This window comes from Podarcis raffonei, chromosome 18 (assembly GCF_027172205.1).
Source record: "Podarcis raffonei isolate rPodRaf1 chromosome 18, rPodRaf1.pri, whole genome shotgun sequence".
NCBI classification, from domain to species: domain Eukaryota; kingdom Metazoa; phylum Chordata; class Lepidosauria; order Squamata; family Lacertidae; genus Podarcis; species Podarcis raffonei.
The window spans coordinates 6,911,995-6,938,495 of NC_070619.1; the positions used below are offsets into that span (position 1 = coordinate 6,911,995).

Genomic DNA, 26,501 nt, shown 5'->3' on the forward strand with positions numbered 1-26,501 from the left:
GGGTATTCGATGGCCCTTGGGAAAATGCCAATTCTGATGATCGAAGCGGTCAAGTGGTCACATGTGGACTGCAAGAAGATCAAACCTCTCCATTCTGAAAGAAATCAGCCCTGAGTGCTCACTGGAAGGACAGATGCTGAAGCTGAGGCTCCAAGACTTTGGCCACCTCATGAGAAGAGAAGACTCCCTGGAAAAGACCCTGATGTTGGGAAAGATGGAGGGCACAAGGAGAAGGGGACGACGGAGGACGAGATGGTGGGACAGTGTTCTCGAAGCTACGAACATGAGTTTGACCAAACTGTGGGAGGCAGTGGAAGACAGGAGGGCCTGGCGTGCTCTGGTCCAGGGGGTCACGAAGAGTCGGACACGACTAAATGACTAAACAACAAGAAGAACATGCAGAATAGATTCAGAATAGATAGGCCAGTGCGATCTCGTTGCTACCCCAACGGCACAGTCACCTGCCAAAGGGCAGAAGAGTCGAGCAATCCGCCTCATCTCTGAGGGTTTCCAGCAAGGGCAGGATCCTGTAGCGTACTTTGGCGACAAAAAAATCAAATGGAGGATCTTAGCTACTGTCTTGGTGAGCTCCTGGTCTCTCCCCTGTAATAAGAAGCGCATAACCACCGTCTCTGGTTTCCATGTTGGAATACATAGATGGTCTAGAAATTGTTGGCAGAGATCATCATACATTTTACAGTTAAGGGCCACGTGAGCTAGAGTTTCCACTAGGTGGGCAGATCCTATCTCCTTCTGCCAAACCCGCAAACCTACCCCAAAGGAGGTTAGAAGGATTAGAATTGAACCTAGCCAGCGGAAAGGCCCTTCTTTCTTGCGGATTAAACAAAAATTGTAAATAATTAAGGTTAAATTCCTGAGTCGAAAATAAAGAGGGGAACATGTTTTTTCCGCAGCTGAGATTAGTTCCTGGCGATCTATGTCCTACAGCCTAGTTTTTAACATGGTCTTGGCGACTGAAATTTACATACCGCCCTCCACCTGACAGTCACAGGGCGGTTTGCAGCATAAAAACCACAAACATGTGTTGCACCCTATTAAGAAACGACAACAAAAGTAACACAAAACACCCCTGCTTTGCAGGCGGAAAATCACAGCGCCACCATTTTGTAGCCGTCGCCAGTTGGTGTGTAGACATTGGGCCGACAGCCTGACTCCAATTGGGGCCATTGAGTTGCCCATTTGTTTTCCTTTGAGCCCCATAGCCCCAGATAATAATAATAATAATAATAATAATAATAATAATAATAATTATTTTATTTATACCCTGCCCTTCCTGGCCAGAGCCGGGCTCAGGCCGGCTAACAACAGTAAAAATTACAGTAAAAACATAATAGGAAAAAAAACCCCAATTTAAAACACAGGTTAAAATGCAATTTAAAATGCACTCTCATTTTTATTATTATTATTATTATTATTATTATTATTATTATTATTATTACTATTATTATTATTATTATTATTATTATTATTATTATTATTATTTATATCCCGCCCTCCCCAGCTGAAACCAGGCTCAGGGCAGCTAACAACAATAAAATAATACAACATTCTAAAATCATTTCATTATAAAATTAATTAAAGTAGCCCATAAATCAAGTTCCCTTTCGTGAACTCCAAGCTCCCTGCCATAGTTATGCTTCCTTGGACGGATGCCAGCAAAGGCAGCTCCCGGCTGGGTCAGGTGGCAGGGCTCAGTTTACCTTGGCGACGGTTGCCAGGGAACGGAGTCCGTGTCGCCCGGCGACGGTTGCCAAGGAGACTCTCTCGGCGCTGCTGCTCCCAGCCCAGGCCTCTTGGAGCCAGAGGCTTCTGCGAGCCGCCATGGCCTCCACGTCGGTGATTCTCAGCCGGGACGGCACGGCGGCGGGACCCTCTGCCACCTATTCGTACTGCAACCGTCCCAGGCCGTTGCCGGGCAGGCAGAGGTACCGGACCTCCATCGATGCCAACGAGACGTGAGTACCTTTAGGCTCCCTGGCTGGACCAGGGAAGGAAGGGCCCGACCCGAAAGAGTCAAACCGACATCCGTGATAGACTACTGCAATGCGCTCCCTGTGGGGCATCCCTTGCACTCAGCCCAGAAGCAGATTGCCGGCTGAGGCCTTGCCAGTGCATTATGCTAATAATTATAATTATAAATATAATTATAATTTATTTATACCCCACCTGCCAACCTAGCAGTTCGAAAGCACGTCAAGTGCAAGTAGATAAATAGATACCGCTCCGGCGGGAAGGTAAACGGCATTTCCGTTCGCTGCTCTGGTTCGCCAGAAGCAGCTTAGTCCTGCTGGCCACATGACCCGGAAGCTGTACGCCGGCTCCCTCGGCCAATAAAGGGAGATGAGCGCCGCAACCCCAGAGTTGACCATGACTGGCCCTAATGGTCAGGGGTCCTTTACCTTTACCTCACTCATCTGGCTGGGTTTCCCCAGCCACTCTGGGCGGCTTCCAACAGAATATTAAAATACAATACAGTGGTACCTCGGGTTACAGACGCTTACAGACTCCGCTAACCCAGAAATATTACCTCGGGTTAAGAACTTTGCTTCAGGATAAGAACAGAAAGCCAGCCAGATGGACGAGGTATAAATAATAAATTATTACTACTACTACTACTACTACTAGATTCTTATGCTGGTGCTACAGGCCTTCTAGCCAAAATGGGTGGTGCTTGGTCGCAGAGGACAGCATATCAGAAACGGAATAATAATAATAATAATAATAATAATAATAATAATAATAATTGCACATGAACTGAAGACTAGCCAGAAGAAACAAACAACACACATGTTTGCAAGAGGCTGGTGTAGCGTCACTTCTTTTTTTTAAAAAAAAATATTTTTTATTAAGGATTTTCTTGTTTTACAGAAGTGTAGTGCCTCGTATTTTTTCTTCTTCTTCCATGTAACATTTTTACAAATCCGTTTCATTTGCTGAGGCATTAGGGGGAGAAGAAAAAAGAAAGAAAAAAGAAAGGGGGGGTGGAGAGAGGGAAGATGGATGGGGGTGGGGTCGGGTGGCGGTGTTTCCATTATGTTTAATGTATGTAGAGTTTGGTGTCAGCGTTGCTTGTGTTGTTCACTTGTGTTCCTTTGGTGGTGAGAGAGGTTGGGGTTGGCCAAGGGTGTGATTGTTTGCTTGTGGTTGGCTGTGGTGGTCTTTGTTTTCGTGTGTGAGTGGGGTGTGTGTGTGTTTTGGATCAGGTTAGCCATATTGGTTTGTATGCTGTTGGTGGATTATTGTCATTGTCCTGTTGGGCTGTGTATGTGATAAAGGGGAGCCATACCGGGGTGAAGGCGTCTTCTTCTGTTTGTCCCCGTGTCAGTTTCAGTTTATTAGTTAATTTTTCCAGTAGGGCTGTTTCCCATACTATTTGGTACCATTGGTCCAGGCTTACTCCTGACAGGTCTCTCCAGTGTCTGGTTACGGTGTTTCTGGCTGCTGAGAGCAGGTGGGTTATGAGTTCTTTGTGGTGTAAATGGGCATTGTTGTCTTGGAAGATGTTTAGTAGGGCCAATTCTGGGGTGATGTCTATTACTTGCTTAGTTATTTTACATATTTCTTGTATGGCTGTTGTCCAGAATAGTTGAATTTTGGGACACTCCCACCACACTCCAGCATTTTGGTGAGGTTCTTGGGCGTATTAGCGTCACTTCTTATGTAACTACTTCAGACAACCCAAACACTCCCAATATATGCGTTTGTTACGTGTTTGCTTTTGGTCGGTTTTAAATGCTGCACCTCCGCTTTTGTTAGAAAATGGAAGCGTTTTTGTTTGTTTCAGTTGGGAATGGTCTTGATATTGTAATGTTTTTTTCTCCCCCCCCCCTCTTTCTGGATAATTTTTATATATGCTGTGAAATTTAAGAAAGCGCTGGAAAGAAAGAAAGAGGTGCAAAGAACAAACTTGCTGCTGCTGTCGTTTGGGTTGTTGTTCTTAAATGTGTGCGGCTGCCCAGTTGGTTTGCAGAGGAATCATAGAATGGTAGATTTGGAATAGGGACACCCAAAGGTCCTCTAGACCAACCCCCTGCAATGCGGGGATCTCAGCTAAAGTATCCATGACAGATGGCCAGCCAACCTCAGCTTAAAAGTAGAGTGTTTTTAAAAATTAAAAAAAATAAATCTTCTTCTCCTTCTACAAAATAAATACAAATCCAATGTGTGATTTTTCTCTTCTTGCAGAGTTAGAACCAAACAATTCCCAGTTCATTTTAAAACCACGCAAAAAGAGCAATAAGAACGCTCTCTGTGTTAGCTCTCAAACTACAGTGGTACCTCGGGTTAAGTACTTAATTCATTCCGGAGGTCTGTACTTAACCTGAAACTGTTCTTAACTTGAAGCGCCACTTTAGCTAATGGGGCCTCCTGCTGCCGCCGCTGCACGATTTCTGTTCTCATCCTGAAGCAAAGTTCTTAACCTGAAGCACTATTTCTGGTTTGCGGAGTCTGTAACCTGAAGCGTATGTAACCTGAAGCGTATGTAACCTGAAGCGTATGTAACCCGAGGTACCACTGTATGTCATTCCCATTTTCGCTGGGAGTTGAATACAAAAGCACAATTTCATGTCCTTTTTAGCTCACGTTTTTAAAGAACACATTTGTTTCAGGGAAGAAATATCATGGCACTTGTATTATTATTATTATTATTATTATTATTATTATTATTATTATTGCTATAAAAAGGCCCGGAACTCTGTAAGAATTTTTATCACAAAATCCCACTGGGCACAAATACCTCTGACAGGTTTGTAAACTTGCAAATTAAGGAGAGCTTATTTATTCTCACATAGCCTTGCAGATTTAGCAGCAGGAACGGGGACAGTGACACCCTGCTCTCTTATGCTTCGTTGCTAATTTATGCTAAGTGCTGTTTTCGAATCCTGTCCCTCTTTATGTTCTCTCTTCCAGAGAGGAGGAGCCTTATCACTATGCCAACCTCATGTATGAGAGGCGAGTCGTTCGGGGTAATACCTATGCTCTTCACATCTTACCATGGGTGAGTTTTCCTTTTCCCGTAAACTTTGACATATCTATGTATCTGTTTCGATTGCACATTCCAGGCAAAAGGAACAATGTGCAGTTAACCAGTGGAACCAGCTGCTGCAAGATGCAGGGCTTGGGGATGAACTTTGTCAAGGATGAGAGGTCTAGTGATGGATATTGCTGTCACCTTCAGACTTCACTTCCCACCGGCACATCTGATCAAGCCACTGGGCTAGGGGGGTTTTGGGATCTGGACATGGGTGGCGCTGTTGTCTAAACCACTGAGCCTCTTGGGCTTGCCGATCAGAAGGTCGGCGGTTCGAATCCCCACAACGGGTGTGTTATGTACTGAAGTTCTCACCCTGGGCCAGCAGGGGGATACTGTAGATAGTTATGCAAATGAAGGATCGAAAGTGACGTTCAGTGATTGGATAGTTTTAGAAAGTTGCTACAGTAACATTGTACTGGAGCTCTATATAAGCAGGCTGACTGAGCCCTTCAGTTCAGTTCTGTCCTGGCCTCTGAATAAACAAGAGCTGTTTGAAGAATCGCTGTGTCGTCTGATATGTTCACCCACAACTTAACAGGCTGAGCTCCCGTCGCTCTGTCCCAGCTCCTGCCAACCTAGCAGCTCGAAAGCACACCGGCGCAAGTAGATAAATAGGTACCACTGCGGCGGGAAGGCAAACGGCGTTTCTGTGCGCTGTGGTTTCCGTCACGGTGTCCTGTTGCGCCAGAAGCGGTTTAGTCCACATGACCCGGAAAGCTGTCTGCGGACAAACACCGGCTCCCTCGGCCTGAAAGCGAGATGAGTGCCGCAACCCCATAGTCGCCTTTGACTGGACTCAACCGCCATGGGGTCCTTTACCGCCCTGAGTAGCTGTGGGTTATAGGCCAGCGTGCAAATCTAATAAATAAGATTAAGGACACCGCACGAACCGCTTTCTCTCTGTCCGTCCCCTCCTCCAGAGCAGCGAACCCGATCCTCTGGAGCTTCAAAGGCAGCGGGAAGCCCAGCGTAAAGCGTTGGCCAGGAGAAGAGCTAGGGATCAGCTTCAGACGAGAACCCCGGAACCTTTAGAAGGCAGGAGGCATGTCGACGTTCAAACAGGTAATACACCAGGTGGAGAGGGAGGGCGAAATGCTTATCTCAGGAATACTGGGGAATAGTAAAATAGAAAGATTATGATCTTAGCTGGTATGCTTGTTATTGCATCAGGGTGGGAAGAAAAGGATAAATGGACAATGGAAAAATGACTGTGTTTTTGCATATACCGTATTTTTTGCTCTATAAGACTCACTTTTTCCCTCCTAAAAAGTAAGGGGAAATGTGTGTGCGTCTTATGGAGTGAATGCAGGCTGCGCAGCTATCCCAGAAGCCAGAACAGCACGAGGGATCGCTGTTTTCACTGCGCAGCGATCCCTCTTGCTGTTCTGGCTTCTGAGATTCAGAATATTTTTTTTCTTGTTTTCCTCCTCCAAAAACTAGATGCGCCTTGTGGTCTGGTGCGTCTTATAGAACGAAAAATACGGTATACAATCTGACGTATTTGAACAGGTAATGATGGAAGATACATGGGAAAACAAATGTCAAAAGATTTTGAATAAATGGACAAGCTATAGGAATTGGAGGGACACGGGTGGCGCTGTGGGTTAAACCATAGAGCCTAGAACTTGCCGATCAGAAGGTCGGCGGTTCGAATCCCCGCGGCGGGGTGAGCTCCCATTGCTCAGTCCCTGCTCCTGCCAACTTAGCAGTTCGAAAGCACGTCAAAGTGCAAGTAGATCAATAGGTACCACTCCAGCGGGAAGGTAAACGGCATTTCTGTGTGCTGCTCTGGTTCACCAGAAGCGGCTCAGTCCTGCTGGCCACATGACCTGGAAGCTGCACGCCGGCTCCCTCGGCCAATAAAGCGAGATGAGCACCGCAACCCCAGAGTCGGCCATGACTGGACCTAATGGTCAGGGGTCTCTTTACCTTTACCTTAGGTAATTTGTAAATTTCTCCCACTCCTCACTAAAGCTTTTCTTTTCCTGGTTTCTGATTTTCCTGGTCATTTTCGCCATTTCGGCATAGTCCATTCATCCTCATCAGTCATTCATCTCTGGTCAGGATTTTATTTTCTTTCCATCTGTAGGCCAGTAGTATAATGCTGCTGTCGTCGCGTACATGAATAGTCATTTCTGCTCCTTTGGTATCTCTGCACCTAAAATTCCTAGTAAAAAAGCTTCTGGTTTTTTCACAAACATTATTTTAAACATTTTCCCCCCAACTCATTATAAATCTTTTCCCAGAATGCTTTTGTTATCTTGCACATCCTTCCCAACCTTAAATTCAGTCCTCCACGTTAGTGATTCATATTGTGGTGAGGTTTTCTCTCTCTCTCTCTTTGGTGTGTGTGTGGGGGGGGCATGTTAGTTTTCACAATGCCCAAGTCCCTTCTAATCCCCAGGTTTAAAAAAATCTAATGGAGGATTCCATCGTTGAACTAGCCAAGCAGGTTTCCTTGTGAGTAGGGCTGGGAGATATACCATATTTTTTGCTCTATAAGACTCCCTTTTTCCCTCCTAAAAAGTAAGGGGAAATGTGTGTGCGTCTTATGGAGCGAATGCAGGCTGCGCAGCTATCCCAGAAGCCAGAACAGCAAGAGGGATCGCTGCTTTCACTGCGCAGCGATCCATCTTGCTGTTCTGGCTTCTGAGATTCAGATTATTTTTTCCCTTGTTTTTCTCCTCCAAAAACTAAGTGCGTCTTGTGGTCTGGTGCGTCTTATAGAGCGAAAAATACGGTATCTTCATCCCAAACCAGTTCCATATCGTGCATCTATATTGGTTTCATAGTTTTGAACCTGGCAATATATTGCGAATTAAGACGCGTGCTCAGGGCCGGATTTCGGTTTGATGAGGCCCTAAGCTACTGAAGGTAATGGGGCCCTTTATATGTCCAGCTGTCCTTTGTCAACAAATTGTCGCTGTTTTTTTGTGTTGAATATATGCTAGATGGTAATTTATGGACCTAATAGGTATCTAAAGCCATTTGCACATAACAAAACAGGAGCCTACACAACACAAAACACTTGGCTTCTTGCAGTGAGGGAACTGCCAGAAGACCCTCGGAGCTGGACCACAGTGTCTGGGCTGGACGATGGGGGTGGAGACTCCTTCAGGTCTACTGGGCTGAGGCCATTTAGGGCTTGAAAGGTCAGCACCAACACTTTGAATTGTGCTCGGAAACGTCCTGGGAGCCAATGTAGGTCTTTCAAGAGTGGTGTTATGTGGTCTCGGCGGCCGCTCCCAGTCACCAGTCTAGCTGCCGCATTCTGGATTAATTGCAGTTTCCGGGTCACCTTCAAAGGTAGCCCCACACAGAGCTCAGGAGTCCCATTTCCAGCCTAATTGTCCTCCGTGCAGGAGATTTGCATTGGGGTTGGGAGAGCTGCAAAACTGCCCCTACACAAGAGCATCCCAAATGCCGTTTCAGAACTATACCTGGAAGAGCTTGCGGACCGTATCATCGAAGTGGACATGGAATGCCAAACGGACGCGTTTCTGGACCGGCCGGCAACGCCTCTGTTCATCCCCGCAAAGACCGGCAGAGATGTGGCCACCCAGATCTGGGAAGGAGATGTACGTTAGAACCATAGAACCGTAGAGTCGGCAGGGACACCCAGCGGTCATTTAGACCAAGCCCCTCCGAGCCAAGCCTGGCAAGTGTGTTTCAGGCTTCCAGAACTCTGGTCTAGGCAGGACTTTGGATGGAAGCGCTTTCCTCTGCCTTGCCAAATTTCCAGGGGGGGGGGGGGCGGGATCTGGACTGTGCCCAATGCCGCGTCCAATGCTTCTAGGGGCGTGGGTGGTGCTTTGGTCTAAACCATGGGTAGACAAATTAAGGCCTGGGGGCCGGATCCGGCCCAATCGCCTTCTAAATCTTGACCATGGATGGTCCGGCAATCAGCGTGTTTTTACATGAGTACAATGTGTCCTTTTCGTTGGACAGTGTTCTCGAAGCTACCAGCATGAGTTTGACCAAACTGCGGGAGGCAGTGGAAGACAGGAGTGCCTGGCGTGCTCTGGTCCAGGGGGTCACGGAGAGTCGGACACGACTAAATGACTAAACAACAACAACAATGTGTCCTTTTATTTAAAATGCATTTCTGGGTTATTTGTGGGGCCTGCCTGGTGTTTTTACATGAGTAGAATGTGTGCTTTTATTTAAAGTGCATCTCTGGGTTATTTGTGGGGCATAGGAATTCGTTCATTTCCCCCAAAAAAATATAGTCCGGCCCCCACAAGGTCTGAGGGACAGTGGACCGGCCCCCTGCTGAAAAAGTTTGCTGAGCCCTGGTGTAAACCACAGAGCCTCTTGGGCTTGCCGATCAGAAGGTTGGCGGTTCGAATCCCCGTAATGGGGTGAGCTAGAGCATGGAACTCTTATTGTTCCATTTCTTCTATGAACCACTTTCTATAAAGCATCTCCAAACGATTTCACAACAAAAACTTGTATTTCAAAAACTGCACATATAAAGACAGTTAAAACCATTGTATAAGGGGAGCACATGGCGCTGTGGTCTAAACCACTGAGCTTCTTGGGCTTGCCGATTGGAAGGTCGGCGGTTCGAATCCCAGCGACGGGGTGAGCTCCCGTTGCTCGGTCCCAGCTCCTGCCAACCTAGCAGTTCGAAAGCACACCAGCACAAGTAGATAAATAGGTACCACTGCGGCGGGAAGTTTGTCTTGATGTGCAGATTTACGCTTTAAAGAAAACCATTTCTCAAGACGTTCCCTTATGTCAGCCCACCTTTGATTTCTCCTCATTTTTTCGCCCTCCCCACCAGCTTTTCGATTTTGATATCGAAGTGAGGCCGATGCTGGAGGTCTTGGTCGGCAAGACCATCGAACAAGCGTTGTTGGAAGTCATGGAGGAAGAGGAACTCGCCGACCTGCGGGCGCATCAGTACGCGTATCACGAGCTGCGCCGTGCGGAGCTTGCTGAGGTCCAGAGACTTGAGGAGCAGGAGCGGCGGCACAGAGAGGAAAAGGTACAGAGACCGGCGCTGCTAGCTGGGTGGGGAGGTGAAAGAAGCAGTGGTTTTCAACCCGTGTGTCGTGGCCTTGAATAATGGTGTTGTAAACAAAAATTGCCCTTTTCCCTTATGGGGTATCCAAGAGCCCATATAGAGTCCTTACATAGGTTCCCTCTTGGTAGGAGAAGATAACAGAGGCCAACCAGAGAATATTGAGAAGCAAAGCAGCTAGTAAGCTTGATCTTTATTGATCTGTTGCAACAGGGTGCTCCCCTCACATGCAGGAGAGGAGGAGGGACCCAGAAAAATAGTGTGCAAAGCCTTATAAAGACTTTTGAAATTGCCCTCCTGTAGATCAAGACCACCCCCAGAAACATCATACATACATCACAGAAGGGGTGTAACCTCAGACCACCCCTCAGATACATCCCACCTACATCACAGAAATTTAAATGTTGTTTTTCTCTTGTCCTTGTTTATCTCCTGTCTGGCAGGTTACTTGATTGGATTTCCCGGGGAGCCTGGCCATTCTTTTGTAGTGGTAAAATACTTATTTCCTGGGCCAGGTCACAGGCTCACACCTTATTCATATCTTAAATGTGTCCTTAAGACAGGATTTGTGAGGAAAGAGACAATGGGGAGACTTTTCCAGTTTGACCTTGCAGAGAAAACATTTGGTCAGTTTAGGAATCAAAATGGTTCCAGGTTGGCCTTCCTGTGTTGATCTATGTATGTGCGGTTATGAACATTGCCATATATCTAAGACCATAAAATTCCTATCTTTGGGGCGAGGGGGGCGGCTCAAAGACCAGGGGCGGCAGCAGCGGCTGCCCAGAGGTCTCCCCAGGAGAGGGGCAAGGAGGCTGAGGGAGGGTGTTCAAAAAGGGGTGAGGGGCTTCCAGCTCTGCAGGCAAGGGGTGACCTAACTGTGAGCCAGTGTGGTGTAGTGGTTAAGAGCGGTAGTCTCGTAATCTGGTGAACCGGGTTCGCTTCCCCGCTCCTCCACCTGCAGCTGCTGGGTGACCTTGGGCCAGTCACACTTTTTTGAAGTCTCTCAGCCCCACTCACCTCACAGAGGGTTTCTTGTGGGGGAGGAAGGGAAAGGAGAATGTTAGCCGCTTTGAGACTCCTTCGGGTAGTGATAAAGCGGGATATCAAATCCAAACTCCTGAGCCCCACAGGGCTGCGACAGACAACACTGGTGTCCACAAACAACACTCTGATGCCCTCTGGCATCTCTGCCTCCCAAAGGCTTGCACAGCTGTTTGTTGCAGCAGCCCTGGCTGCAAGCTCCCCGTGCGAGTGGTGCCTCTGGGGCTGGCCAGGGGGCGCTGGGTGCCAGGACCTGAGACGACCTCGGAGTAAGCAAGCAAGCGGGCGAGGGAGCCCAGTCCACCAGCCCTTGCTGTTGGGAATGGGCAGACACGTCTGTGGGCCGGTGCAAGGAGGTGCCTCTCTTTGGGGGGCAGCTCAGAAACCAGGGGCTGCAGGAGCGGCTGCCCAGAGGACCCCCAAGGAGAGGGGCAAGGAGGCTGAGGAGGGTGTTCGAAAAGGGGTGTGGGGCTTCCAGCTCTGCAGGTAAGTGGGGACCTAACTGGTCTCCTGAGCGCCACAGGGGTGCCGCAGAAAGGAAGTGCAAGGGAGCCATGGACTCAAAAAGCTTGAAAACCTCTGGGCTAAGGTATTGGGGTGGGGGATTTCCAGTCAAGGAAAGAAGGTGACCGTCACATCAGTTTCTGAAGGGATTACATGGGCTCCCTGTGGTGTTTCCAAGCCCAATTCAAATTTCTGGTTCTTGTCCTACAAACTCTCCAAGAATATCTGGAGGCCACAGCTAGTAGATTTATTATAAGATCACCTCACACTGCATGCGTTCATGCAACAACAACAACAATTTTATTATTTATATTCCGCCCATCTGGCTGGGTTGCCCCAGACACTCTAGGCGGCTTCCAACAAAATATTAAAACACAGAAAACTTCCCTGAACATAGGGGACATAGGTTTCTGGGTGGGAGTTGATCACGGTGTGATCAAGCGTGCCTTCCTCTTAGCACGTTTTCCCCTTGCGTCCTGAGTTTGCGCGTCTTCAAAACCCATGACACCTTTGGCAAAGGCTGTTCTCCAATTGGAGTGCTTGCAGGCCAGTGTTTCCCAATTATCGGTGTTTATACTGTCGTGGTGCCTTGGAAGTCAAACGGAATCCATTCCGGAAGTCCGCCCGACTTCCAAAACATTCGGAAACCGAGGTGCGGCTTCCGATTGGCTGCAGGAAGCTCCTGCAGCCAATCGGAAGCCGCGGAAGCCATGTTGGACGATTGGGTTCCAAAGAACGTTCACAAACCGGAACAGTCACTCCTGGGTTTGCAGCGTCCGGGAGCCAAAACGTTCGACTCGCAAGGCATCCAGGATCCAAGGTTTGACTGTACGTACATTTTTTTAAGATTTGCCTTGAGAGAGTATTTACATCTCTTCTGTTGACCAGCAGCTACCTGGTCTGGTTCAAAGTCTGCTGAAATGGCTTGGGAAATAGACCCAAAACAAAACCCAGAAGTTCCACAACCGCTGTTTTCTTCTCTCCCGCAGGAGCGTCGTAAAAAGCAGCAGCTACAAGTCCTTCAGAAAGAGAAAGAGACCTCAGAGAAGATTGCAGCTCGGGCGTTCGCTCAGCGCTACCTGTCAGACCTTATTCCTTCCGTCTTCGGCAGCCTTCGAGAGAGCGGATACTTCTACGACCCGGTGGAGAGAGGTGTGTGGCTTGCTGTGTCTTGGGATGGCAGGGGGAGGGGCCTCTCATTCTGATTTCAGGCTCCCCAAGTGTTAAGTTGTGGGCGAACACATCAGACGACACAGCGATTCTTCAAACAGCTCTTGTTTATTCAGAGGCCAGGACAGAACTGAACTGAAGGGTTCAGTCAGCCTGTTTATATAGAGCTCCAGTACAACGTAACTGTAACAACTTTCCAAAACTATCCAATCACTGAACGTCACTTTCGATCCCTTATTTGCATAACTATCTACAGTATCCCCCTGCTGGCCCAGGGTGAGAACTTCAGTACATAACACCAAGAAAGGCATCTGTCTTGCCAAATGCAAGGTGTTTTTTTTAAAATGAGATTCAGAGGCAATACAAACACAAGCGAGTGAGAAGATTTTATTCTAAACAGCAAGCAATACAGTGGTACCTCTGGTTACGTACTTAATTCATTCTGGAGGTCTGTTCTTAATCTGAAACTGTTCTTGACCTGAAGCACCACTTTAGCTAATGGGGCCTCCCGCCGCCGCCGTGTGATTTCTGTTCTCATCCTGAAGCAAAGTTCTTAATCTGAGCTACTATTTCTGGGTTAGCGGAGTCTGTAACCGGAAGCGTATGTAACCCGAGGTACCACTGTATATACATTACCAGCTAGACTAGTGACTGGGAGCGGCTGACAAGACCACATAACATCGGTCTTGAAAGACCCACGTTGGCTCCCAGTACGTTTCCGAGCACAATTCAAAGTCTTGGTGCTGACCTTGAAAGCCCTAAATGACCTCGGCCCAGTAGACCTGAAGGAGCGTCTCCACCCCCATCATCCAGCCTGGACACTGAGGTCCAGCTCCAAAGGTCTTCTACTTGTTCCCTTACTGTGAGAAGCAAAGTTACAAGGAACCAGGCAGAGGGCCTTCTCGGTGGTGGCACCCGCCCTGTGGAACGCCCTCCCATCAGATGTCAAGGAAATAAACAACTACCAGACTTTTTGAAGACATCTGAAGGCAGCCCTGTTTAGGGAAGCTTTTAATGTCAGATGTTTTATTGTATTTTTAATATTTTGTTGGGAGCCGCCCAGAGTGGCTGGGGAAACCCAGCCAGATGTAATTATTATTATTATTATTATTATTATTATTATTATTATTATACCAAGCAACACTTCAGTCTGCCACAAGACCCCCCAGGTAGCTTTCGTTTGTATGACCCTGGCCATCTGGTCCTCTGTGTCATGGGCTTTGAAGACACTCGAACTCAGGACAAAAGGGAGAAACGTGCTAAGAGGAAGGCACGCTTGGCAAACCCTCACCGTGATCAACTCCTGCCCAGAAACCTATGTCCCCACTGTGGAAGGACGTGGGGATCCAGAATTGGCCTCCACAGTCACTTATGGACTCATTGTTAAAACTCTGTTTATGGAAGACAATCTTACTCGGCTACGAGGGATTGCCAAAGAAGAAGTGCATGAAAATAGGGATAAAAGGAGAGTCCCCATTCTTTTCCTTGTTGCTCCAGAAGCTTGATCTTCTCAGTGTTTGGCTAGGAGAACTTCCAAACCACTCCCAGAACCAGATCACTTTCAAGTGTTTGTCCGAATACACAAAGTCTCAATCCGTGGGCCCGGACAGAGCATTCTTCGGCGATTCAGAGCATTCGCAGTCTTCAAAACTGACAATTTGGAAAGGCCCCAGCTTTAAATATTTATACTTTCTGGGTTACTGACGCATTCTGACACAGATTGCTTGTATTGGTTAAATAAGACAGGTTTGGTTTCTTTTGGCATTCGTTTTAACATCAGACCCACCTTTTGGGTCGAAGCGAGACTTAATTTGTCCATGGAGTTTTCTTGGCAGGGATACTGGAGTGGCTTGCCGGTTCCTGCTCCAGGTGGATCATGTTTGGTCAAAACTCTCCACTATGACCTGTCCATCTTGGGTGCCCTGCTTGGCATAGCTCATAGCTTCCCTGAGTTATTCAAGCCCCTTCGCCACGGCAAGGCAGTGATCCATGAAGGGGTGAAAGAGGAGAGCACAAAATATGGTCTGAAGCTCAACATCAAAAAAACGAAGATCATGGCCACTGGTCCCATCACCTCCTGGCAAATAGAAGGGGAAGAAATGGAGGCAGTGAGAGATTTTACTTTATTGGGCTCCATGATCACTGCAGATGGTGACAGCAGCCACAAAATTAAAAGACGCCTGCTTCTCGGGAGAAAAGCAATGACAAATCTGGACAGCATATTAAAAAGCAGAGACATCACCTTGCCAACAAAGGTCCGTATAGTAAAACCTATGGTTTTCCCAGTAGTGATGTATGGAAGTGAGAGCTGGACCATCAAGAAGGCTGATTGCTGGAGAATGGATGCTTTTGAATTCTGGTGCTGGAGGAGACTCTTGAGAGTCCCATGGACTGAAAGAAGATCAAACCTCTCCATTCTGAAGGAAATTAGCCCTGAGTGCTCACTGGAAGGACAGATCCTGAAGCTGAGGCTCCAGTACTTTGGCCACCTCATGCGAAGAGAAGACTCCCTGGAAAAGACCCTGATGTTGGGAAAGATGGAGGGCGCAAGGAGAAGGGGACGACAGAGGACGAGATGGTGGGACAGTGTTCTCGAAGCTGCTAACATGAGTTTGACCAAACTGCGGGAGGCAATGGAAGACAGCAGTGCCTGGCGTGCTCTGGTCCTTGGGGTCATGAAGAGTCGGACACGACTAAACGACTAAACAAGAAGAAGAAGAAGACTTAATTTTGCAGGGGGCATATCAGAAACCCTTTCCAAAGGGCAATTCTTGGAGGTGAGCCAGTAGGAGTTGAGTTTGAGAACCAAGGGTTCCAGCCAAAGACTAGGGACAGGGGGCACTTTTAATGGAAGCCGCTTTCCCAAACCAGTGCATGAACTCAGGGTTCATGCCTCGAAATCCACATTTCTCCGTGGACTTCTCCAGCCAAACACTGCGCATGGAAAACGTTGACACGAAACTGTTTATCTTGCAGAACACAGCGTACAAAACCAGGGGAAACAGCTTGCAAAGATGAGGATATTAGGCAAAAACGTGTGCCGCTGGATGTGCTTAGATGTTGCTGGGTTGTTGTTTTTTGCAATTTAAAAGGTAAATGGACCCCTGACCATTAGGTCCAGTCGCAGACGACTTTGGGGTTGCGGTGCTCATCTCGCTTTATTGGCCGAGGGAGCCGGCGTACAGCTTCTGGGTCATGTGGCCAGCAGGACTAAGCCACTTCTGGCGAACCAGAGCAGCACACGGAAATGCCGTTTACCTTCCCGCCAGAGTGGTACCTATTTATCTACTTGCACTTTGACGTGCTTTCGAACTGCTAGGTTGGCAGGAGCAGGGAACCGCCGACCTTCTGATCAGCAAGTCCTAGGCTCTGTGGTTTAACCCACAGCGCCACCCGCGTCCCTCTTTGTGCAATTTAGTGGCATGCAAATTCTGTTAAGTAAATGGAATAAACACAAGAATGCCTTTAATAGGAGAAATGTGCCTGGAAATGCAGAAGAATGTTCACGCATGCCTTTTTGAAAAACATGTGGCTGATGAAAACTTAAGAAACACAAGGAACCGGAATGGATAGATTTGGCTGTCCTCAGGAAAGGCTACCATTGCCCTGGAAAGTTTTGGCGAGAAATAAGTGCTTCCTATTAAGGAGAGTCCATGGCTCGTGGATCAGTTGCAGTCGGCCTCCAGATTGTAGAATCAAATAACTGTAGAGTTTGAAGGGACCCCAAGGGTCATCCAGTCCAACCCACTGAAATGCAGGAATCTTTTGCCCAACCTGGGGCTCGAACTCAGAACTCTGAGATTAAGAGTCTCATGCTCTAAACAACTGAGCTATCCCAGATGTTGCTGCAGAGGGGAACGCAACCGGTTTGCCTGCTGCAGGGGCACCACAACAATTACTTAGAATGTTCCCGCCAGAGTGGTACCTATTTATCTACTTGCGCTGGTGTGCTTTCGAACTGCTAGGTTGGCAGGAGCTGGGACAGAGCAACAGGAGCTCACCCCGTCGCGGGGATTCGAACTGCCAACCTTTTTAATCGGCAAGCCCAAGAGGCTCAGGGGTTTAGACCACAGCACCACACTGAAATTTGAAAGCCCAAAGTCGCCCGGTTGGTTGCTATGCTCCGGCTCCCACCAGCTCCTGCTTGCATAGGCAATGGTGAGAGATGATGGGAGGCACAATATGGCTCCCACAGGTGGGCCAAATCTCTCCATCCCTGGTCAAGACAAATGCTCAGGCCTGGCGCCCTTGTTGTACCGCAGAGTGGGTGAGCTCTTTCTGCTTCCAGCCTCAGCTGCTCTACCAAACAACAACCTTCCAATATTTCTCCATTCGGGTAATAATTTTTAAAAACCTCTCCTTGTATTTCACAGACATTGAGACAGGCTTCTTCCCGGGGATGATGTCGGAGATAGAAGAGATCATGGAAAACCGGGTTCTGGGCAGAACAATAGCCGACAGTAAGTTAAATTATCCGGGGGTGGGGCTTCTTCCCATGTGCAAATAAGGTTCGGTGGCTGTTGTTTTCTTACAAAACGACGATGCAAGATTATATATTTTTCTAAATAAAAACAAAACTCCTCCGTTCGTTCTCTGTCAACTGCAGCCACCGCCAGAAAGCGGCTCCCTCAGCTGCAAGTTGGGGGGCTCCTTGCAAATTACTGGGGGAGACCCGCAAATTATCTCCTAAAAGTTTTTTTGATTTTACCAACCAGCAGTTTTAATAAACCAATTTTGTTACGCAAAACATACAGTATTCATTTCGAACTGTAGTCGCAGGGCACCCTTAGTCTACGCGGTTGGTTTGGTTAAACTGGCCGTGACTGCCTGATTCCCACGCCGAAATCAACTACCATAGCTGGCTTTGGCCTATTAATTCCTGAGCATTTAGGAGGATACAGTGGACGCTCGGGTTGCAAACGTGATGCGTGCGTGATGCACATTCGCAACCCGCAGAGTTCGCAACCCGCAGCGGCGCATCTGCGCATGCACGGTTGCGATTCGGCACTTCTGCGCATGCGCAAAGCATAATTTAGTGCTTCTGCGCATGTGCGACTGCCGAAACCCGGAAGTAACCCGTACTTCTGGGTTTCAGCGGTCCGTAACTTGAAAAAACACAACCTGAAGCGTCTGTAACCCGAGGTATGACTGTATTACCATTTACAATTTCTAACGCGACACAACTTTCCTTGCAGACTTAATCCGAGACATGATGGAAATGAGGCTGGACTGTTACGAGAAAGGAGTGTTGCCGGTCCGGCCGGAGGTCGTTCTGCCCCCCGACCCGGAAGACGCTATGATTCCCTCCATGGAATTATTGTTGGGTGCGAGCCCGGATCCACAGGGAATCATGGAACAGATGGAATCCCTTGGCCAACTGGACGGCTTGGATCAGCCAGATGTTTTTGGCCAGTTGGAAGCCTTGGATAAGCTGGAAGCTCCTGGCCAATCCGAAGCCTCGGAACAGCCGCCGATTTCAGACCAGCCGGAAGCCCCAGATCAGCCGGAATCCGCTCCAGATCAGGACAAAATAGCAGAAGAGGCGGAAGCCAAGGAGCCAGAACCACAGTGATGTGATGACTAAATGAATCAGGTAGGGCGTGTGTGAAGTAGTTCTTCAGTCCCCAAAGGAACTATTATTATTATTATTATTATTATTATTATTATTATTATTATTATTTCATACTGCATCATGGTGTGGTACGCTGGTTTGATATCAACTGATAGGAAGTGCCTACAGAGGGTGGTGAACACAGCACAACATATTATGGGCTGTCCCGTGAATCCGCTGGATGAAATAGCGGAAGAACGTTGCCTCAGGAGAGTGAGGAAAATCCTCAGGGATGATTCACACCCTGGCCAGCACTTTCTTGATCTCCTGCCCTCAGGCAGAAGATATAGAAGCAGGATTAGTTGCACCAACAGGGTAAAGAACAGCTTCTATCCGGGGGCTGTTAGGCTGCTGAATGAAAAGATAACAACAGGGCAAGTGACTTTTGGGTTTGGTGGGTGTGCGTCAGTAAACGAGGGGAATTAATACTAAGAGAGCTGAGTGGGGGGTGCTGGTGTAATCTCACTGGGTACAAGTTGTACAAGTGACAATAAAGTATTTCAATTTCAATTCAATTTCAGTTATTATATCCCACCTTTCCCCAGACTGAAATTTAAGGCAGTTTGCAGATATTATTATTGTTGCAAAAGTTGGGTGCCACCTCCGCTCGCTGCAAAAGTGGGGGATTGAAGGGAGTCCCCAGCAAATTCATGGGACGCGTGTGGCGCTGTGGCTTAAGCCACAGAGCCTAGGACTTGCCGATCAGAAGGTTGGCGGTTCGAATCCCCGCAATGACGGGGTGAGCTCCCGTTGCTCGGTCCCTGCTCCTGCCAACCCAGCAGTTCGAAAGCACGTCAAAGTGCAAGTAGATAAATAGGTACCACTCCGGCGGGAAGGTCAACGGCGCTTCCATGCGCTGCTCTGGTTCGCCAGAAGCGGCTTAGTCCTGCTGGCCACATGACCCAGAAGCTGTACGCCGGCTCCCTTGGCCAATAAAGCGAGATGAGCGCCGCAACCCCAGAGTCGGCCACGACTGGACCTAATGGTCAGGGGTCCCTTTACCTTTTACCTTTTACCAGCAAATTCATGGAGCCAGCAACCTTTCCAAATTCCAGTTGCTGGAAGCCATAGAGGGGAGAGCTGGTCTTGTGTTCAAATCTTGCTCGCTAGTTTCCCACAGGCATCTGGTCAGCCGATGTGAGAACAGAATGACTGCTTAGATGGGGCCATTGGCCCTGATCCAGCAAGACCCTTTTTTTACCTTCTTAGGTTTGCCTCTTCCCTTCTTGTTTTTTTATACATTTTTATTGGTTTTTTTAACATATCATTTCCAACAATCATATAACATAACTTCTTATCTTATACAACGTTTTAGACTTCCGTCAACAACCTCTGATGATTTTCCGCTCTTTATCACTTATTCTGCATTTCTTAATTTCTCTATTACTCTTAATTGTCATTAACTAATAATTCTCCTCATAGTCTTTCTTGCAATTGTTGTAAACAAAAATTGCCCTTTTCCCTTATGGGGTATCCAAGAGTCCTTACATAGGTTCCCTATTGGTAGGAGAGAATAACAGAGGCCAACCAGAGAATATTGAGAAGCAAAGCAGCTAGTAAGCTTGATCTTTATTGATCTGTTGCAACAGGGTGCTCCCCTCACACGCAGGAGAGAGGAGGGACCCAGAAAAATGGCATGCAAGGGCTTATAAAGACTTTTGAAATTCCCATCCTGTAGATCAAGACCACCCCCAGAAACATCACACCTACATCACAGAAAAGGTGTAACCTAAGACCACCTCCCAGATACATCACACCTACATCACAGAAAAGGTGGTCTAAAACAGAATTTGAATATTGTTTTTCTCCTGTCGTTGTTTTATCTCCTGTCTGGCAGGTTACTTGATTGGATTGCCTGGGGAGCCTGGCCAGTCTTTTGCAGTGATAAATACTTAGTTCCTGGGCCAGGTCACAGGCTCACACCCTATTCATATCTTAAATGTGTCCTTAAGACAGGATTTGTGAGGAAAGAGACAATGGGGAGGTTTCCCACTTTGACCTTGCAGAGAAAACATTTGCTCAGTTTAGGAATCAAAATGGTTCCAGGTCGGTCTTCCTGTGCTGATCTATGTACGTGCTTGGTTGGTGCACTTATGAACATTACCATATATCTAAGACCATAAAATTCCTATCACATGGTCCCACAGGTTTCGAACCCTTCCTGTTAATTTATCCAGTTCTGCACAGTCCACCAATTTCACCCGCCATTCTTCTTTCGTCGGTAATTCTTCTTGCTTCCATTTTTGTGCCAATAATATTCTTGCCGCCATCTTCCAACCCCTTTCCCTTTTGTAAGACTGCCTTCGTAAAAACCGCTTGGAGAGTCTTCTTTTCTTTTTCTTTTTGCCAACGGGCAGAGCAAAAAAATAATAATACTTCAAATAAAATAGAATGTGGTTCAAGGGATACCATTATTGTTAGCAAGGGGGGAAACCCCCCCCCCCCGCTGATATTTATTGTCAGGAACGGATTTCGGTTTGATGAGGCCCTAAGCTACTGAAGGTAATGGGGCCCTTTCTATGTCCAGCTGTCCTTTGTCAACAACAAATTGTCACTGTTTTTTGTGTTGAATATATGCTATATGGCAACCGATGGACCTAATAGGTATCTAAAGCCATTTCCACATAACAAAATAAGTATTTTATCAAAGGAATTGTTGAACTGAAATACAATTAAGGAGAAGTATATTGATAGTGAAATACAATTAAGAAGAAGTATATTAATATAGACTTAAAATGATATTCTATTCATAACAAACTTAATGATGGAAACACATTGGCATTTGGTAATAACAAAAGTTCCTTTCGAAACACAATTTACAAAGACTCATAATCTAGTCTCTAGAATCTTGCTATAACATGAAATAATAATAGGTGTAAATATATGATGCCAACTACTAATAATTATAAATAGCAGAATGTAAGCATCTTATAGAAATGAGCAAACCAGTGACTTTTTAGGGAGCAGGCTAGCAGGCGGGGCCCATGTCTTACATACTAGGAGCCTACACAACACAAAACACTGTTGCTGTATGTAGCTTTTATTGTATTTGTTTTTTTATCTTATATTTTGGAAATGTAGTTTCCAGTTTTTTCCCCCTTTAAATTTTTTGGGCCCCCCCCCAAAGAGTGGGGACGTAAGCTACAGCTTGTTTAGCTTATACGTAAACCCACCATTGTTTATTGTGCGTTCTCCCCGCAAGATGGCAGCATTGCCACTGGGATGTGAACGAAACCAAAAGCATCAGAGCATCCTGTCTAGCCTGTGGGCTGAGATGCGAGTGAGTTGCAGTGATTTCAGTTCTCCTCCTCGGGAATCGGTTTCAGTTTAGAGCAAGGGTCAGCAAACTTTTTCAGCAGGAGGCCGGTCCACTGTCCCTCAGACCTTTTGGGGGGGGGGCGCACTACAGTGGTACCTCTGGTTACATACTTAATTCGTTCCAGAGGTCCGTTCTTAAGCTGAAACTATTCTTAACCTGAAGCACCACTTTAGCTAATGGGGCCTTCTGCTGCCGCCGCACAATTTCTGTTCTCATCCTGAAGCAAAGTTCTTAACCCGAGGTACTATTTCTGGGTTAGGGGAGTCTGTAACCTGAAGCATCTGTAACCCGAGGTACCACTGTATATGGTGGGGGAATGATTGAATCCCGATGCCCCAGAAATAAGATGCGTTTTAAATAAAAGGACACATTCTACTCATGTAGAAACATGCTGATTCCCAGACCGTCCGTGGGTCGGATTTAGAAGGCGATTGGGCCGCATCCTGCCCCCGGGCCTTAGGTTGCCTAACCCGGCCTTAGGTAGAGAGCTTGGGAAAACCCCCCTTTTAAGAAGAACTGGTTCCGGTTCAACATGTCTGCAAAGGAACTAATTCCAGTTCATGTCTGGTTCTCGTTCGGCCAGCGCCGGATTTACGTATAAGCTAAACAAGCTATAGCTTAGGACCCCGCTCTCTTGGGGGCCCCCCAAAAAATTAAAAAACAACTGGATGTACATTTCCAAAACATAAAAAACAAATAAAATTTATTAATCATTACTCCCTTCTTCCTTTTTTTTTTAAAAAAATAAATTTTTATTGATTTTTTAACATATCAGTTCCAACAGTCATACAACATATCTTCACCTCTTATACAATATTTTTGACTCCCGTCAACACCTCTGATGATTTTCCGTTCTTTATCACTTATTCTGCATTTCTTAATTTCCTATTACTGTGCATTTAATTATCCTTAACTAATAATTCTCCTCATAGCCTTTCTTGTAATATTTCAAGTAATCCACCTTACAAAACTTTTTGCAGTCCTACAGGTATATTCTGTTCATCACAATTGCTTTTCAAATACCGTATTTTTTGCTCTATAAGACTCACTTTTTCCCTCCTAAAAAGTAAGGGGAAATGTGTGTGCGTCTTATGGAGTGAATGCAGGCTGCGCAGCTATCCCAGAAGCCAGAACAGCAAGAGGGATCGCTGCTTTCACTGCGCAGTGATCCCTCTTGCTGTTCTGGCTTCTGAGATTCAGAATATTTTTTTTCTTGTTTTCCTCCTCCAAAAACTAGGTGCGTCTTGTGGTCTGGTGCGTCTTATAGAGGGAAAAATACGGTAGTTCATATATTTCCTACAGTCCTCTAAGAATCTCTGGTCCTGCAGGTTTCGAATCCTTCCTGTTAATTTATCTAATTCTGCATAGTCCATCAGTTTCATCCTCCATTCTTCTTTCTTCGGCAGTTCTTCTTGCTTCCATCTTTGTGCCAATAATATTCTTGCAGCTGTCATTGCATATAAAAACAACTTGCAATCCTGTCTATTAATATCCTTATTATTCTCCCTTCTTCCATGACCCTCTGCCATCTTGCCCTCTCGATTTTAGGCTGGTGTGCTGCTTTCACTTCAGTAAAAGTGATAAAACTCGTGCCGGCCATAAGAATTACATTTTATTTTATTTTTTTGCCGTTCTCTTTCCAGGGATTCCAGGAGGTCGCACCGACGCGTTTGTGCCAACTGACGAAATGCTGAATTTAATTGCTCCTGGTGCAAGCAATAAATTGAAAGCTGCGGTTTTTCAAAAATACGTGCAAGGTCTATGCTCTTATTAGTCCCCCCCAAAACTCAGCGCTGAGAAACATCCCACTAGTTTTCAACGAATTCCTCTTCTTTTTAAATTTGTGCATGTTCCCATTAATTGTTTGCAACTTAAATGTGCCTAAATAAATCCCAGACGGCATCTGGTAGAAGTTTGTTGTTATTTAAGTTCTGTTGAAGTCAGCGAGATACAATTTAGCCAGAGCTAAACTTGTTGAGTGGGTTCGATTTCAATGGGACTAGAAGTGGTGACAAAGTTCTGCCAGATCTGTGTGTTGACGTTTAGAAAGTTTTTAGCAACCTTTGCATTGTTTAACCATAGTTATTTGCATTATAACCATAGTATCTGCATTATTTGACCATAAAATGTGTTATTTTTTTAGAGAATGTTTGTGCGTATGTGCATGCCTATATATATTTTTAGAAAGCTTAGGATAATTTCATTTTTACCTAGTTGCCTTATAAGTCTGATTTATTCATGACTTCGGCAAAAAATGAGGTTTTTTTCTTTTTTCTTTTAATGTTATTTTCCTAGTACAAAAGAAATCATTGTGGAGATAAATAGATTGTTGTTGTTTTCTCCCCCCTCCAGTCTCCCACCTCTGAACCTGGTTAATTATTTCGTTTCAAAAGTTTCTCTTTGAAAAGCACTGTTTGTGTTTTATCCCCTAAAGCATTGCCGTTCAGTCGTATTCTTAAATAACTTTAATGCACTTCCATGTTTGTGTTTTACCTATAATTGTATCCATCATTTTAAGATTAATTAATTTTAATTCATTTAATTAATTAATTTTAATTAATTTTAAGATTAATTTGGTTTTGTTGCAATGGTATTATATGTAATATTTTTTTTGGGGGGGGGGGGTGAATTGACCAAGAGTGTTCTTAAATAATTTTAATGCATTTCCATGTTTGTGTTTTACCTATAATTGTATCTATCATTTTAAGATTAATTAATTTTAATTAATTTTAAGATTGATTTGGTTATGTTGCAATGTTATTATATGTAAGATTTTTTTGGGGGGGGGTGTGTGAATTGACCGAGAGTTCACCCAGATCTGCGCTTGGGCCAAGTCTAGAAAGCACAAGTCGAAGCGGTTTTCTGCTTGTCCCAAAACTGCCCTTCATCAATAAATCGGAGCAAACATCAACCCAACTGATGTGTGCTCTGATCCAGCAGTAAAGTTCAGGTTTCCCCGGGGGAAAGCGTCAGAGGCAAATGCGGACGAGCCCAAAGACTGCGAAATCTCCCACCCTTTAGTTTTCCTTCTCCTCGTATAAAACGAATCATTGAAGAGGCAGCCGAATGGCTGATCTTTGCTTCCCCTTCCTCCCTTCTAAGGATGCCGCATCGCTTGTCTCCAGCGGAGCTCTACTCAGAAGGAACCTGCCGAAATGAAACGGATCTGGCCCGTTTTATTTCAGGGGGGTTGACTGAATATGACCAGCGCTGGATACGAGCCCGTGCATCTAGTTAGAAAAAGTTCCTGCTCCCTTTTAATGTGATCTCTTAGGAGACATCCTGTTTAAGAAATGGGACCGTTTATCTTTTCTTCTCGTTTTTTTTCTTACCCCAAAATTTAGCACCAGTAAATGTGGCTGGGTGGGTGGGAAACAGGCTTGTGCGATTGCAGCTCTGAGCTCCCTGTGTAACCCACATTCAACGCGGCTCCTGAATGGTGGGACGTCAGATGCAATGCTGAAAGCCGCTCACGGCTGCTACTGCCTCCTCTAAGATGCCCATAGCTCTGGCAGGAGCTATGGGGCTCTTCTTCCCCCTAACCCTCCTCCCTGCCCCATTGCTGCCACCTCTCCTTCCTCTTTCCGGGGTACAAACGGTCCAGCGGTCAAGGTTTCTTGGCTGACCAGTCGCTGTGACCCAAACTCCCTCGAGGGACAGGCAGCGGCAACGGAACAGGTATCTATCTATCTGAACCCATCAACCCAGGAATGGCGGGGGTTTGGATCGCAGCCCCAAACCTTTGCCATACTTTAAAGAACTAGCAAAAGCTCTCTGTCGTCACGAAGTCCGTTGCGACGAATGTTTATTGTCGCGGGGAGCGATCTGCCTGTTCACAAAAAAGCACACCTGTAGCATTTCGGAACAGATGCTCAAACCGCTTTTCCGAAGCAAGGGAGGAGACGCAATCTCGCCTCCTCCCTGAGCAGCTGGATTTCCAAAGGCGGGGAGCTGTTTTCTTTTTCCTTGCACCAGGCCTCCGGAACCTGTGGCCCTCTCTGGGGAGAGGCTGCGGGACTCCAGAGACATCTGTAATCCAGAGACATCTGCTGGACCGTAGATTCCCTGCTCCCGCTTTGCACAGCGATTTATCCTTTCTGAAGTGCTACGGTCCGGCGCATGACTATTATTGTGTGCTTTTTCCAAAAGTGTAGATCAGCTCTGGAAACGTATGCAATGTCAAATCTGTTTTCCTCTTACCTGCTGCACCCTACCCCGCAAAAAGCATTTTGTGTGAACTGAAAATAAAGAGGATACCACAAAGTGATTCCATTGTCAAGTACTTCTTCGCAGCCAGCTAGGGAGCGTTGTAGGGGGAGAAATTGGGCTTTGCTTTTACAGCCCAATGGATTCAGGGTCCCCTAAGTCTGTTATCAGGGACGTGGGTAGCGCTGTGGGTTAAACCACAGAGCCTAGGACTTGCCGATCAGAAGGTCGGCGGTTCGAATCCCCGCGACGGGGTGAGCTTCCGTTGCTCATTCCCTGCTCCTGCCAACCTAGCAGTTTGAAAGCACGCCAAAGTGCAAGTAAATAAATAGGTACCACTTCGGCGGGAAGGTAAATGGTGTTTCTGTGTGCTGCTCTGGTTCACCAGAAGTGGCATAGTCATGCTGGCCACATAACCCGGAAGCTGTCTGCGGACAAACGCAGGCTCCCTTGGCCTATAGAGCGAGATGAGCGCGCAACCCCAGAGTCGGTCACGACTGGACCTAGTGGTCAGGGTTCCCTTTACCTTTTTAAGTCTGTTCTCGGGATGCGGGTGGCGCTGTGGGTT

The 26,501-nt window shown here is 46.6% G+C and overlaps 1 protein-coding gene across 2 annotated transcripts; it reads left to right on the forward strand.

The window, feature by feature from the left end:
• Positions 1-1,786: 1,786 nt before the first annotated feature.
• Positions 1,787-25,994, forward strand: LOC128405790 (radial spoke head protein 3 homolog B-like). Of its 2 annotated transcripts, XR_008328356.1 has the most exons (10): positions 1,787-1,976; positions 4,933-5,020; positions 5,977-6,118; positions 8,489-8,634; positions 9,843-10,046; positions 12,617-12,779; positions 17,171-17,257; positions 17,993-18,390; positions 23,371-24,368; positions 24,544-25,994. XR_008328356.1 is itself a non-coding variant. In XM_053372746.1 (9 exons), the coding sequence occupies exons 1-8, from the start codon at positions 1,843-1,845 to the stop codon at positions 18,367-18,369; spliced, it is 1,341 nt and encodes a 446-aa protein (XP_053228721.1). In that variant the 5' UTR covers positions 1,787-1,842; the 3' UTR covers positions 18,370-18,390; positions 23,371-25,994. The 2 variants fall into 2 exon arrangements, 1 of the variants encoding a protein (XP_053228721.1); XM_053372746.1 differs by having other exon boundaries at positions 23,371-25,994.
• Positions 25,995-26,501: the final 507 nt, after the last annotated feature.

Excerpts from the sequence above, each read along its gene's own strand:
- LOC128405790 (XM_053372746.1), top strand. The coding sequence starts at position 1,843 with ATGGCCTCCACGTCGGTGATTCTCAGCCGGGACGGCACGGCGGCGGGA. Across the intron at positions 5,021-5,976 it reads CTCTTCACATCTTACCATGG|AGCAGCGAACCCGATCCTCT; the intron begins GTGAGTTTTCCT and ends CCCCTCCTCCAG. Across the intron at positions 8,635-9,842 it reads CCCAGATCTGGGAAGGAGAT|CTTTTCGATTTTGATATCGA; the intron begins GTACGTTAGAAC and ends CCTCCCCACCAG.